General features: G+C 32.1%; 1 protein-coding gene across 1 annotated transcript; it reads left to right on the forward strand.

The window, feature by feature from the left end:
- The first annotated feature begins 375 nt into the window (after positions 1–375).
- LOC143064111 (uncharacterized) lies at positions 376–5,573 on the forward strand. The gene is made up of 3 exons (XM_076236690.1): positions 376–551; positions 3,357–3,833; positions 4,414–5,573. The coding sequence occupies exons 1-3, from the start codon at positions 413–415 to the stop codon at positions 5,262–5,264; spliced, it is 1,467 nt and encodes a 488-aa protein (XP_076092805.1). The 5' UTR covers positions 376–412; the 3' UTR covers positions 5,265–5,573.
- Positions 5,574–16,638: the final 11,065 nt, after the last annotated feature.

Below are 16,638 nucleotides of genomic sequence, written 5' to 3' on the forward strand. Positions count from 1 at the left end.
TCACTATCCGGGCAATCGTCCTGTCATTAGTGCTCCCCGTAGAAGTCACTAGACGCAGAGACATATAGCAGTATCTTCATTTCTCTTTTTTTTTATTAACGATTTCATAACAAAAGGCCACAGGCACTTGTCTCAAACAAAAAAATCTTATATACCTTAATTTATATTAAGGTATATAAGGTTTTTTTTTAGAGACATATATACACATGCGCGATTTGGATTAGATTTCGCTGACCACTGTTACAGTTGCCAATCTCTGTGTATATATGTCTCTGCCTGTACAAAAGGCAGACAAACAAGCTTAAAAACGAAACAAATACGAAATTAAGTTCATATCCGTACCTACATTATTTTTGTTTTAGAAAGATAATCTAACTTCCGTATTTATGTTTTTCTATTCGACTGCAGAAAAATGAACCTAGATTATCATTCAGCTCAAGAAGATTTTGATGTCATCATTAGAAAGTTGACACCATGGGTTTTGTCTAATTTTGTGATGTGGTTGGATGTAAAAGTAGCAGAATATAAGATATTTGGGTGCATTTTAAATGGTGAGTTCGCCGCAAATTTGTCATTTAGCCACAATTATTTTAAGGTTCATCATTACATTGTACTACTAGACATTAAAAATGGCTAACAATGGCTGTATTTTCACCTCAAAAAACACTCTGAGTACTGACTAATGGGCACTTTATTCGTTCCTGCTGTTGGTGTAAAAATAAAATAAAAAAAAATAAAACGGAATTATATTAATGACATTAATATATATATTAAACCCTCTTACTGCAGGAGGGACACACATGTCTATGGTTAAATTTATGCAAGCTCCTCATCAATACTGTATCTCTTTCAACATGTCCAATTAAAAGACCGAAGATTAAACTTGCACTTGTTATGATTTTTTCCAATGGGTCCCAAATGTAACGGTCATTATGTCGTGACGTTATATATATTGAAAGATGTCGTTGTTTGACATGTTATGTCACAGACGTCGATCTGTCATATTTTTACAGCATATGAAATGCAACCTTGAACCAGATGCTCCGCAGGGCGTAGCTTTATACGACCGCAGAGGTTGAACCCTGAACGGTTGGGGCAAGTATGGACACAACATTCAAGCTGGATTCAGCTCTAAATTTGGATTGTGATTAAATAGTTGACACAGCATAGGTTTCTGACACAGAATGAATGTGTTCTAATGAACTTAAAATTTTTGTTTTCTCTTAGAGCAATTCACTATGCTGTTGAATATTAATCCTCTCAAAAAAATGTTTGAAGAAATTTTCTTTTTTATTTATGAAATTTCAAATGAGAAAAATTGAACCCAATTTTTTTAATCACATCCCCCTTTCCCTTATTCCAAAACTAATCTCAATTAAAATTTCTAATGGAGTTTGCAACAATAACTACTCATTTAAATACATCATAAAATATTAAGATGTAAAAAAACTGCTTGTTATCACTGAATGGTAAAGATTATTTTAATTTATCAGTTGGTAGTAAAAAGTGAATATACATTGTATATTGTATATAACAAAGATTTAAGTTGATTCTGGACAAAGAAAGATAACTCCAATTAAAAAAAAATCTTGCTATTGCACAATATTTTGCAATTAGATATTTCTTGCTTACTATTCTGGACAAAGAAAGATAACTCTAATTAAAAAAAAATTTGCTATTTCACAATATTGTGCAATTAGATATTTCTTGCCATTGCGCAATACTGTGCAATTGAAAAGACTTGCTATTGCACAATACTTAATATAATAATTTTAGATCCTGATTTGGACCAACTTGAAAACTGGGCCCATAATAAAAAATCTAAGTACATTTTTGGATTCAGCATATCAAAGAACCCCAAGATTTCAATTTTTGTTAAAATCAGACTAAGTTTAATTTTGGACCCTTTGGACTTTAGTGTAGACCAATTTGAAAACAGGACCAAAAATGAAGAATCTACATACACAGTTAGATTTGGTATATCAAAGAACCCCATTTATTCAATTTTTGATGAAATCAAACAAAGTTTAATTTTGGACCCCGATTTGGACCAACTTGAAAACTGGGCCAATAATCAAGAATCTAAGTACATTTTTAGATTCAGCATATCAAAGAACCTAACTGATTCATTTTTTGTCAAAATCAAACTAAGTTTAATTTTGGACCCTTTGGACCTTAATGTAGACCAATTTGAAAACGGGACCAAAAGTTAAGAATCTACATACATAGTCATGACAGTTAAATTCGGCATATCAAAGAACCCCAATTATTCAATTTTGATGAAATCAAACAAAGTTTAATTTTGGACCCTTTGGGCCCCTTATTATGTTGGGACCAAAACTCCCAAAATCAATACCAACCTTCCTTTTATGGTCATAAACCTTGTGTTTAAATTTCATAGATTTCTATTTACTTATACTAACGTTATGGTGCGAAAACCAAGAAAAATGCTTATTTGGGTCCCTTTTTGGCCCCTAATTCCTAAACTGTTGGGACCTAAACTCCCAAAATCAATACCAACCTTCCTTTTGTAGTCATTAACCTTGTGTTTAAATTTCATTGATTTCTATTTACTTAAACTAAAGTTATTGTGCGAAAACCAAGAATAATGCTTATTTGGGCCCTTTTTTGGCCCCTAATTCCTAAACTGTTGAAACCAAAACTCCCAAAATCAATCCCAACCGTTCTTTTGTGGTCATAAACCTTGTGTCAAAATTTCATAGATTTCTATTAACTTAAACTAAAGTTATAGTGCGAAAACCAAGAAAATGCTTATTTGGGCCCTTTTTGGCCCCTAATTCCTAAAATGTTGGGACCAAAACTCCCAAAATCAATACCAACCTTCCTTTTGTGGTCATAAACCTTGTGTTAAAATTTCATAGATTTCCATTCACCTTTACTAAAGTTAGAGTGCGAAAACTAAAAGTATTCGGACGACGACGACGCCAACGTGATAGCAATATACGACGAAAAATTTTTCAAATTTTGCGGTCGTATAAAAATGGTTGGCAGCAAGAGGGTTAATAATGTCCACTCTGCACTCAGTTACACTCTTTACATTTGTACATTTGTAACTGCCTATAGTTGTATTATACAATGTACATTTATCTAGTGTCTGTCTATTGTCCATGTCAATCAAGGACAACCAATACAATAAAGTTGTAACCTGAGTGGGAGCATCTCAAAGATTTATCCCATCTCTTTTTCTATTAAATCCCAGAACTTTTCATAAAGGGGGGGGGGAATGACTGACCTTAGGGGTTGGCCAGCTCCTGTCATGCTGACATGTTCATCTGTACCTGTTTTTATAAAATATCATCCAAAAGTTTTTTTCTTCATATTTTTGTATTTTGCAGATGCAGAAAAGGACAGAGCAAGATCTTATGTACTTGGAATCTCTCAATCTAGTACAAACACTGCCAATGAACAATTACAACAGAGGGAATCATCATTATATTCGCAAACAATAGCGCCAAAGTTATCAACTAAGTATCCACGACAAAGTCACAATGTAGAACAAAGGGATTTAGGAAACAAAACTTTTGTAGAGCATGAACATTATCAAAACTCTTCTAGAAGAACAAACAATAACAAACAGGGAGGTGAAGAGCACATTTTCCAAAAGCAAACCATACATCAACATGAAGAAGAAAACCTTCATGGAGATCATACAGCCATTTCCACTAATTCAATAGAATATATTAACTTAGACAGCGAAGATGAAGAAGAATCTGTAAGGGGAGATAATTCATTAGAAGTTAATTTGATAAGAGATCCTAGATTCTCTAAAGAAGTTGAAGAAAGGCTTGCAATTTATGAACAACATCTAACTGGTAATAGAACTTTAGATATTTGGTCTTTTACCAATGAAGTCAAAGGGACTTAATTAGGTTTGCACTCCGTCTGTCTGTTTGTCCATCCATCAGTCATTGTCAGTCCGGCAAATCAGTTATCCACCCTTTATTTGTCAGATATTGATAATTGAAATGTGGTTTTATCATGACAAGTTACAGATCAAGGTCGAATTTTTTTCTGGTCTGATGATTTTGTGCAGAGTTATGGTCCTTCGACTTAAAAATTCACTCAAATAATCAGTTTTCAACACTTTTTTGTCGTGCTTTAATATATTGACTTTCATTTATATTTGTTATATAGTTACACCATGACCAGTTATAGATCAAGTTAGCATTAGGTTTCTTTACAATGATTATTTAAACAGTAGTCAACTATATATTGCCATGCAATACTCTCAGAATGCTACTTTCACTACAATATCATATTTTATTGCTCGATTTATAAGATATTGTTACAGATTCATTTATTCTTTATAATTTCTGTGAACATTTAAACAGATTTTTTTAAAATAAATTTTAAACATTGTGTTAGTGAGTTATTGTCTTCATTCTTTTTCAGGTTCTGTATCTGTTATAAAATTAGAACTTCCAGATAATGTTGGTAATTTTGAACAGCAACAGCAGGAAGAGTTCACAATTAATACTGATTTACAATGTTTATGTGAGAATTCAGGCAGTATAAACATGGATTCCAGTGAAATTGTTAACACAGAAGCTTTTATTAAAACAAAAGAAGAAAAATCTGTAAATACATGTAATTATTCTGACAGCAGCAACAAATCTAGAACAACGCCAGCAGAAAACAGTGAAGAAGAAAATAGACATGTACTGAAAGTGTTTACTGACATGTCATATCCTTGGGATGGGTTCAACATGTGTAGTACATGTTTTGGCTTATTTGGGTCAGCAACAGAATTACAGACCCATTTTAAAGTGGACCATCCTGGTAGTGTAATGCTTTCAACTTGTATTTATTGTGGGGACAGTTTCTCGAGCAACTTTCTATTGAAGCAGCATTTTGTGACTTGTCATATGGGTAAACATGACTTCACATGTATGTTGTGTGGAAAGTCATTCAAACAGGGACAGCATTTCAGAGGACATTTGAACACACATCTCGGTGTGCAGGCTTTCAAATGTAAAACATGTAAAAAATCTTTTACATATAAAACTCATTTGACTGTCCATGAAAAACAGTATCATAGTGGTAGCTTTAGTGGTAAATTTGAATGTGTTATATGTAAACGTAGGTATCTTAAAAAGGTACATTTAAATGAACATATTCGTGGTTTTCATGGAAAGGCAAAGCCAAGATATACATGTGAATTTTGTAATGAAAAATTTGTATGGAGAGGATCGTTTATTAAACACAAGAAGGCAAAATGTACAAAAAATCCAAACAGAATGTAAAATGTCAATACATAAAGGCTATGATATATAACTGCAATTCTGTTTAATTTTATGTCACAGTATTGTTACTTAATATTAAAGTTAGAATTGATCACTTACTACTTAAAGGACATGAAGAAAGAACTTAAAGACCATTTCACTATGCCAATTTGTCTGCGTAGTACATTTTGTTGATTAAGAATAAAAACTGTTTTAATGTTGCATGTATCTTTTTTTAGAACAGTGGTTTTGTTTCACTCTTAGTTGTTATATTTGTTATTATTTACGAATGGAATGCTGAAAAAGAAAATAAAGTACTTGATCACTTAATATTTTAATGTACGTTTGTAATTCAGCCCATGCAATAACTGTTGAAATCCTATGCTGTTGTTCTAACAAGAGTGCACTCGCTTAAATGTCTCACCTTCTTTACTAATCATTGAATGATATTATGTTGATAGTCCTAAATATAAAGCTTTACTACATCTATCACAAAAACGTAACATGATCCAAGAAAGCGAGGTCAAAGTCTTATAAACCGAACAGGAAATACATGTACACCTTACAATCATTCAATACACTAAATACAGTTGACCTTTTGCTTATAGCTTCTAAAAAATAGACTTAACCAAGAAAACTAACATTGACCAAAGAACCATAAAAATGAGATTAATGTCAGATGAACCATACCAGACAGACATGCACAGCTTACAATCCTTCCATACAACAAATATAGTTGACCTGTTGCTTATAGTTCAAGAAAAACAGACCAAAACACAAAAACTTAACACTGAGCAATGAACCATTGAAATAAGATTAGGTCAAATAAAACCTGTGGAGACTGACATGTACATCATAAAATATTTCCATACACTAAATATAGTTTACCTATTGCATATATATAGTAAAAGCAAAACAGACCAAAACACAAAAACTTAACTATAATCACTGAACCATGGTAATCAGGTCAAGGTCAGATGACATCTGCCAGTTTGACATGTACACCCTACAGTCCTTACATACACCGTATATACTAAACCTATTGTTTATAGTATCTGAGATATGGGCTTCACCACCAGAACTTAACCTTTTTCACTGATCCATGAAATGAGGTAAAGGTCAAGTGAAAACTGTCTGACGGGCATGCGGTTCTTGCAAGGTATGCGCATTCCAAATATAGTTATCATTTTACTCATAATAAGAGAGAAATTAACATTACAAAAAATCGTAGCTTTTCAGTTTTCATGTAGTCACTGAACCATGAAAATGAGGTCAAAGACAATAGACATGTTACAGACGGAAACAAGGCATCTATATACAAAGTATGAAGCATCCAGGTCTTCAACCTTCTAAAATAAGAGTGTATTTAGCTAACGGCACCGCAAGATCACTATCCCTATGTTAAGCTTTTTGCGACAAAAGTCGCAAGCTCGACAATAATAAATGTTTTTCATTGCACTGTATAGTCTTCAACAACGAGCAAATCCAATAACATAAAGTCAACTCTAAAAATGTCAAAAGAAACAATTCAAACATGATAAGTTTAAAACCAATAACCTGAATAATGACAAAACAATTAATGGAAAACAAATTTGACAGACAGAAAATATCGACAACCACTATATACTGTATAAAATCAACCCTTCTCAGCCACAGATGCACGGTGCTGTTACCCGAAAACTTATTTATGGTACATAATTTCCCTTCAGACAGTAATATTTAGATTTATGTTTGGATTAGAAAGGAAAATTAAAGGGATGAACATGAAAATAAGAAACATTATACTACAACATAATACATAATTCACATTAATTATTCTGATGAAGTCTGTTGCCAAACATTTGAAAAAATAAACATGATTTATAAGTCTACCTAATTTGAACTTTTCTTTGGCACTCTGGTGTCTGTAAGATACTTATATGCAGCCCTAGATCTTAGCAGAACACATAGATGTGATTACGGACCAGCTGGAGCTGTAACCCAAAGCTTTTCATCTGAATTGTGTGCTAGAAATCTAGCTGATGAAAGCCAGCTCAAAAATATTTTTACCAAGAACAGCATACTTTTTTATATATGAAAATTAACAATATTACCAAGACATCATTTTAGACAAGCTTACATATACCATGATACTTAAATTTAGTGAGATTTATTTGTTGTGTGATTTTTTGCTGCACATGGAAATATTTTGGATAAAATGGGTGTGTATTGCATGATTTCACATGATTAATTTGTGTCATGATATAACTAATAAGAACTATGTAAACCTATTTTTTTTCTTTTTCTTTTGAAGTGATATAGAATTTACAAAATAGCCTGTTCTTGTAAACTCACATTTGTAACGTAAAACATTATCTATAAATTCAAATTTCGATTATAAAAAGTCTTCCAAGTTTTGTCTGACTTTGTAGGGTATTCTTTATACCCTGAATCATGCATGTATATCGCTACTAGGCTAGCGGTTGTTTTGATTGATACACATTTTAATTCTCCTGCGGTATATGATTTGAAAAAAAGCACGGTATTTGATATTTACCATGTTTATCATCAAATTAGAGGAAAACAATTACAAGCAGATGTATACATCTATGTTTTATGTTATAAGGCACCAACCATTCATCTTTTGTTGGGCCATGGCCGGTGCAAGAAACACTTCTTTTATTAAATAAAATTCGAGAGCAACCAATTTTCAAAAAGCATAGTTTTTTGAGACCTATTTCATAACAAAATACAATTTTTTACTTCTCTTTGAACGCATTTTTTTTTTAAAGATATATAGAATCAAATATTTCTCAACTGATTATTCCTCTCCACTCTCATCTGTTAAACGAGAGGTTTAGCTTGCTATAAAACCAGATTTAATCCGCAATCTACTACATATTAAGAATTGCCTGTGCCAAGGCAGGAATATGGCAGTTGTTTTCAATTCGTCTGGTGTGTTTTAGCTCTCGATTTTGCCATCTTGAACAGGATATCTAAGAAGGTGGAAGACCTTGATGCTTCATACAAGTGTATATATATATATATATATATATATATATATATATATATAACGTTACAAAGGAACATAACTCAAGAACTGTAAAAGTTACGCTATCCAAATTTGTACTAGATATGAGTTTTGTGGTAACAAGCATTGTGTATACGAATCATAAGATTGTTGCAAACTTAGGTTAGAGAACGGAATCAAAATTCAGGTTTTTTTTTAATTCTAAAGGGGCATAACTCTAGACTGCCGTAAAAGTGACGCAATCATTTTTTGTCTAAGTTTCATAAAATTTGGTTGAGGCAAAATAAAGTCAGAGAACGGTAAAACGTAAATTTAAGCAATTATTCCATGATTTCTAAAGGAGCAAAACTCTAGAACGGTACAAGTGACGCCACCAATATTCAAACTTGATCTGTGTTTAGCGGTAATACGCATTGTATATAAGTGTCATAACATTTGATTGAGGCAAACTAAAGTTAGAGAACGGAAACCAACTTTGGTCGTACGGTCGTACGTATGTGCGTACAGACGGAGAAGGGTAAAGTTTAATGCTCCCTCCGCAATGGCGGGGCCATAAACACATGTATTTTCTCTGATAGTTAAAAAGAACACTTTTTTTAAAGCCACAAGTTATACAATGGCATTAGAATCTTATATATATCTACTATATAATCAATCATGAACAAATGGAGATAACTCAATTCAAATTATTACCTAAATATGATTCTTTGATGAATGCAGAAATAGTATTTAGTTCACAACTCAACTTGAAGGCTATCTTAACCACACCAGGGCTCACTACCACTTTAATAAGTACTATAAACAGAAACAAGGTTTGTCTCCTGTCAGAAGGCGGAGCAAGGACATAATTTTAAGTGCCCGTCCACCCCTGCATTGTTATTTCTTTATCCCAGTAAATAATATCGGATTTGCATGTAAAGCGTTCGATTTTTTTATGGGAGATATGCGTAATGAATAATACATTTCATGATCATTTGTATTCAGAAACGTAACAATTTTTGTTGGTTTAAATTTAGAGAGTTGTACAATTGTAATCTTTTATTGGACTTATGGTTTCATAATTTATATGTTTTGTTAGCGTTTTAAAAAAAATACCGTTTATAACTTGGACATGAATCTAAAACGTGAAAGTGAAAGTGATGAAAGAGTGCAGAAAAAAATGGGAAATTCGTACTTGTAGATGAAGAGACGACCAAAAGATTAAACCTTAATGCCCCTCCGCCATGAAGGGTAAAAAAAAAACAAACGTCGCCGAAAAAAGTCGAAGAGTACTGTACAGTCATTACAAGGAAAACAACCGATGCCTGCTGCTGCTTTCATATTCCACTTAGAAGATTCCTGCACAGGGCATAGAAAAACCTACCACCTTCCTCTTCCTCTGTGTTGATAATAGACCTTCAATAAAGAGAGCAACTCCATGACAGTGCGTATATTCAGACAGTCAGTGAATGCTCCCTTCATCGGCAGGTCAGATCCGCTGGTTTGAATCCATGATGTCGGGCACCTTAATCATGCTAGTGTCCATCCAAGATATACTGCATCTTACGATGCAAATTATAGATAGTACAGTGGTGGTAGGAATTTGTGTTCAGTGAACTTCACGGAAAGTGAATAAATAAAATTGTCTCATTTTTATTAGATTTTTGCGCGATAAATAATTTGTTATTTTTGCATATTGTACAATTTTTCCTTATTGAGTGGTCTCGAATTTACAATATATGATGATCTGTTATGTCTTTTACTTTCTTAATAGGTATAATGCTAATGTCGACAACTAAAACAAGTCGACAACTAAAACAAACAAAAGCAAAGAAAGGCAGAACAAACAAAAAACTTCTAATAAATATGTTCAGTCTGACTTCTTGCATGAAAGTCTATGCATATGCAAATTAAAATGTTACAGATATAGCTCGTATCAAAGGTTAGAAGATAATAGGATTCTTTTGTAAATTTTCAAATCGCTTATCATAAATAATGTGAACAAGACACCTTAATCTAAATAATGGATTGATAATTTAGTTTTACATTACTCCCCTCTCTTTGACATTGCCCTTTGGATATTAAATTGATTTCAAATTACTTGTACTTACTTTTGATCTTTAATGCTCAAATTATAGCTGTATATAATTACTGTTGTTTCTTTTGATACAATAATTACAGATAAACAATATCTGAAAGATGTTGATGGTCGTAGGTTTTAAAAGATTTGACGAAACTGCAGCATACATATTGAGAATACCACCGAACTCCAACATCAAGGAATTTTGATGGAATGCTTTGGCTCTTTTTAAAATTAAATGACCAATTGACATATAAAATGTTAGCGATCACTGTCAACACTATCAAGGCTTTTGTTTTATTAACATCCTTGTTAATTAATTTGCTGATATATTGTTTAGACAACGCCTATAAGAACAATGTATGTAATTTATAAATAATAGTTTTTTAAAGTTCACATAGACTCCTGCAGCGATTAATTGGGTTTGATACTGCAGTCGTGGCTATGATAATCGACGCCTGTTTTGGTATAATCTAACCACGCTTATCATTTACATCAGAAATTAAAGCAGATTTTAAAAGCTTGTTTACTCTTTTTACAGTTACTACAAATTGTGCTGTAGTCGTTTTCATATTTCAATATACTGTCAATTTAATATTTACAATAATAAATAAAAGAACAGAGTTTCAAAGTCCCATACCTTGCACATATTTAACTATCCAAGGTACAAAGGTCAATTTCTTACAAAAAAAAAAAACACATTAATTTTGTTTCTGTTCTTTAAGCCTTTTTATAAATAAATGTCTCAGACGTTGATCATTATACAAGTTTCATAAAAATATGGAAAGAATTGTACATGAGAGAGCATCAACAAGACCGGACGGACGTGCAGATATATGGACGGACGGACGGACGCCAAGTATCTCTATGTACGCGAAACGAGGTAACGTTGCGCGGGAACAATTAGTTGATAATACAAAATATTGAAAATTAATAATCAATTGCTCCGATTTCAGTACAACAGATTCGCCTTTAATAATAGTTACATCGATAAACGGATGATAATCGTAATCGGTTGTCATACGATATGTGTGTAACGTGGCTGATATTAAAAAGTAAAATCACAAAAATACTGAACTCCGAGGAAAATTTAAAATGGAAAGTCCCTAATCTTTCCCTTTTCTTTTTTTTTTTTTTTTTTAGCATGCCAGTCAGTTCTTATGATATCATTCCTAGGTATCAGTGACTGCATTTTAGAAACCATATACGACTATCTAACTTTCCGTCGTATTGTTATCGGCAGACTGTCAGCAAGCCGAACCATTAGTGACATTACAAATATTTTTCAAAAATGATTATCACGAAAAATATTACCATTATAATTATAATACCATGAACTACATGTAGTTGAATATTTACTTAAAATCTTTTTTTATCGATTTTTGATTAAATGTTTATTTTAAAGGTTTTAATTTAGAAATATTGATGTTATAGTCTAGTCAAATTATACTCAAATCTTTAACATTAAACTTAGCTACATATATTTTATTAAGGCCAAATAAAAATATATGTGTGGTTCCAGTAATCCTACCGTCCCTACTTTTTCGGCTTAAAAATAGCCTACCCTAAAGATTTTATTGTCATTTTTGATTAAGCACTGTTACAGTCAGAATGTTGCTCCCATATAGACTCAATGTAAAAACAAAACATAAAATAAAAAAAATCCCTACCAACCTACCCTAACTTTTTTTCAGATGTAACTGGAACCACACATACCTTTTTATTTGGCCTAACATTACCACATTAATTAAACACGTCAGTCAAGCAAGACTGTGCTCCGACATGGTCTTTCCTTTTATTCCCAAAGAGTTTCTTTTCTGGTGGAGCAATTACCAATCTGAAAGCATTCGATTAGTTCTAGCCAGTGATTGAAGTACTGTAGCAACTACCTGCTCTCGGGAGACATTTATGGTCCTTTGATTTTCGAAGAATATAGTACCTAGGGTCGACAGTGATTTTTAAAACTTGCAATGTAATTTCAAACAGTTTCCAAATTTGTTTCTTTATATCATATGCATGCAATAGTTAATACATATAGGGTGACAATTCTCGTTTAAAGATGCGGGTCATGAATTCAAAGTTCTCTAGTTTAAATAATGTTAAACATTAGCATGGCTGACGCTGACGAACGGAATAATAGAACTCCTTAAATGAAATTGTCCATTTTTTTACTTAAGAGATTGTAAATTTTATTTAAGTTTTTTTCTCAGAAAGTATTACACTAGATATAAAGTGTTTTTGAGAAAGGGTGGATGGGATTTGTTTTTAATTTTTCATTTATTGTTTTGAAGTTCTGATTCATTAAAAAATAAATGTTCTCGAGCCACCTTGAAACAGATAACTTTATTCGCATGATAAATACAGAGACTGTTAAAATTTTGTGTTATTTTACTACCTGAGGTCATTAAATTGAGAATGGAAATATAGTGAATAAGTCAAAGAGACAACAGCACGACCAAAGAGCAGATAATAGTCTAAGGCCACCAATGGGTCTCCAACGCTGCGAGAATCTAAACTATTACAGTAACCAATATCTGTTGAAACACGCATAAATCTCTGAGAGTAAGTTATAAAACGTCCTATAAAGGTGTCATATAAAAACATGCAGAGTTTTGTTTAGTAAAAATAAAACAGTGAATCATTGAGTTGTTGATCTTTCCTTCATGAAACTAATTTTTACAAGGCCGAAGGTGGCAGACAAATGTTCATCATTTTATTGCGTTTAAAAGCGAATGGGAAGTTAAACGCGTTAAAGGTTTCTTGATTATGGTCTTTTTGTCCACAAGAAGATCTGCTTAACTGAATATGTTTTAGATGACCCTTGCGAAAAATCCCACAAACTGTTCTTTGTGAATTCGTTCAATGTAAAGATGAGGTGGTATAGAAAAGAGACATGCAGTCAGACATACATGTAGTCTATACCCACAATTAAGTATTTTAGTTTCCGATATATTGTGCCAGTCATAAAAACTGTATCAACTATACAGAATAACTGAAAAAGCGTGTTTATTCATTCGAGCACAATCATGTACGAGTTCCAAAGTCAATAAAATGCATCGGTGTTAAGGGTAAAGAGATTCAGTTGAATCGTAGTAATAACTTATATGTGAGACGCAAAAAAATGTGATGTCTCCCAAATATGAAAAAAAGCAGTCTCTCCTTTGCATCTCTGTATATTTAAGAAGTCTATAAAAGAAAGCCCAAGTTAGTAAAAAGTGCTTATAAATTTGATTACTGCATTCACAATTAATAAAAAGACCATATCTGCAAACTAGATGTATAAAAAAAACTAGCAATTACATGCTATAGTATTTAAGTAAAATCGCTGTACATGTATATACTAGTATACAGTAACTGTAATACAGTTATAAAGGTATTTTTGCATCAAAATCAAATGACAAAAGTTTTTATAGAATTAAAACAGACTTACCAAATAAGAAATGTTTCCATACATGCTTTGTCGTCAGTTAACGTCCTTCCTCCCAGTCCAATACTTTGTTGAACTTTGTCATTTAAAACAAAGGCGTCGCACCTTAAATTCTGTATCAAATTTGCAAATGAAGTCATCTGTATAAATTTATAGTACCCAATCGTGTAATGGCATTAAAACTTCCCATATCTAAATTATGTGCAATCACACGCATAGATATCATGCATTTTAATTAGCGACTGGACGCTGCATCTAATAGAAAATGAAAAGTGACACCAACCTTTATTATCAGAGTACAGGAATTTGTTCTGACAAGCTAAATAGTGCAGATATACTATGTTAGGGGGAATAAACTCTCAAAGTGTCATAAACGTTGTATAATCTATACGAATAACCTATTACTTGAGATAAACTTTTACGGGTATGATATATGGCCGTCCCTGAAAAGAATTTAACGACCCCCTTGAAAACTTGCATTATTGACTTAGTAAAAAGAGGTAATTAAAGTTGTCACGTGACCTGTATATAATAAACTATTTACGGGGCTTTCTTTTCAGGTGTTGTCTAATCTTATTTATTTTCTTTCTTTTAAGTGAATGTTAAACTTCATTTAAACAAGGTGTAATTATACGTATGAAATGCCAGTAAAATAAAATGACACAATAAATATACACATTTACTTGTATGAAGTATATTACATCAGTTTGCGCAATCAAGTTCTCGCATGCACGACTCAACAAATGTATCAATGGTTTATGAAAATGAAATAAAACAAAAAATCGTTTTAAATTATTGCTTTTAAATTGCTGAATTTATAGTTGTTCGATAAACGTTCAGGTGTGTATTTTTCATAATCATATAACTCTTACGTTTTTACCTTATATTTCTAGCATGCACATGTTAATATTTTTGTTACCAACATGAATAAATCTGTGAGGTACCTAATAAATGATTTGACAAAATTTAGCTAACTTAGTATAAAAAACAAAACAAAATAAGAGTCTGTTTATAACTGTTGTAAATAAAACAAATATATTCCCATTTCTGTCCTTTGACTTTTTGACCGAGGAGACACTTGTTATTTGGTAGTTTTCATCACGATATCAAATATTTAATAAATTATGTATTTCAAATTTTTTCTCATATACTCAAAAGATTGTAAACTTCTGGACTGTGATTTTTTTGTCTTGTAAATTTCTGTCAGTATACCACATTATTTTGTTGTTGTTGACAGTTTATAGTATAAATTTAATAAATTCTGAGTCTTGTCTAAATTTGACCATAGGCACAGACCTAGTTGCTTCCCTCTTTTATGATGATATTTGCTAAGGTCTCATATATACAGTGGCTTACTATCCCCATTTCTCGTTTTTATTTCTCATGTGTATTTGCAATATTGCATAGATTTTCACGGTAAATATAAAAAAGAAGATGTTGTATGTTTGCCAATGAGACAACTCTCCCAGAGAGACCAATGCAAATGACACAAAAAAAACAACAACTATATGTCACCGTACGGCCTTCAACAATGAGCAAAGCACATACCACATAGTCAGCTATACAAGGCCCCGAAATGACAAAAGTAAAACAATTCAAACAAAAAAGTTAACGCCTAATTTATATACAAAAGATGAACAAAAAACAAATATGTAACACATCAGTAAACGACAACTACTGATTTACAGGACTTCCTGTAGGACAGAAAGTCGCAGGACAAAAAGTCACAGACAAAAAGTCACGGACAAAAAGTCACAATTCATTTTTTTTTTACTTTTTTCTTTGAATAAAAAATGCTTATTTCTGAAAAATATTTTTGTATTTCTCTTGAACTATTGTATAAAATCTAACTTTGTAAACAAAATTTATCCAAACAATATCAACGTAAATCAAATAATTGTTAATAACAAAACAAAATGTCAAAGTGGCTCAGCACTTAAATGGCTTCATAATGCCAAGAAATCTTTCTTTTGCATGATTAAAATTAAATAAATCTTCATTTTTCAAGTATAATGACACATTTCCTAAACTTTAATATGTATATGTGTATTAAAAAGTTTTAAATCTTTCAAGATATTTCTCTTATATATTCAAACAATTGTCAACATATTATTTGTGACTTTTTGTTATACCAAATTTGTGACTTTATGTCCTATGACTTTCTGTCCGTTTACCATCACGGACAGGCACATACATACAGAATGTGGCTGGGTTAAACATTGTTACATGTTTGACTTATTAGCGGGATGCCAACCCTTCCTTTAACCTGGGACAGTGGTGTAACAGTGCAACATTAGAACGAACTATAAAAATCAGTTGAGAAAGGCTTAACTCATCAGATAGATACAAATAGAAATACTACACAGAGTGGTCGTGGAAGGGTACTTGTATAATTTTTATCCCAAAAACAAAAAGACACTAAGTACAGATCTGAGAGTACTCACAGTTACTGCCAGCTAGTTCAAAGCCACTAACGACTAGTAAAAAAAAATCTTGTAATGTGTGGTTGCTTTGTTCCTTGCATAGTTAGTTGTTAATGGTTTGTGTATTTTTTTTATTTCATTTTATGTACAATTCAAAGATATTCTCAATAGCCAACAGTCTGAAACAATGTTGTCCAGCTAAATGTGGCAAATAATTTATGACAAATGTACATGTATATTCACACGATCAATGGTTGTGAATAAGAAGAAAATGCTAATGTATCAGATACGTGTTAATAAAATATTCATTTATGCAAATAGGTTTGAGCCATGAAATGAGACTGTTAATGCGGAGTCAATTTGTGTGGAAGAATGTATGATCTGAATATATTTTACAAGATTTATGATATAAACGTATCTGAACGCATTTGTTTACTCCATTTATAATTTTAGGGGCTGTGTTTATAGGACGGGAA

The sequence above is a fragment of the Mytilus galloprovincialis genome, chromosome 2 (genome assembly GCF_965363235.1).
Source record: "Mytilus galloprovincialis chromosome 2, xbMytGall1.hap1.1, whole genome shotgun sequence".
Lineage (NCBI taxonomy): Eukaryota > Metazoa > Mollusca > Bivalvia > Mytilida > Mytilidae > Mytilus > Mytilus galloprovincialis.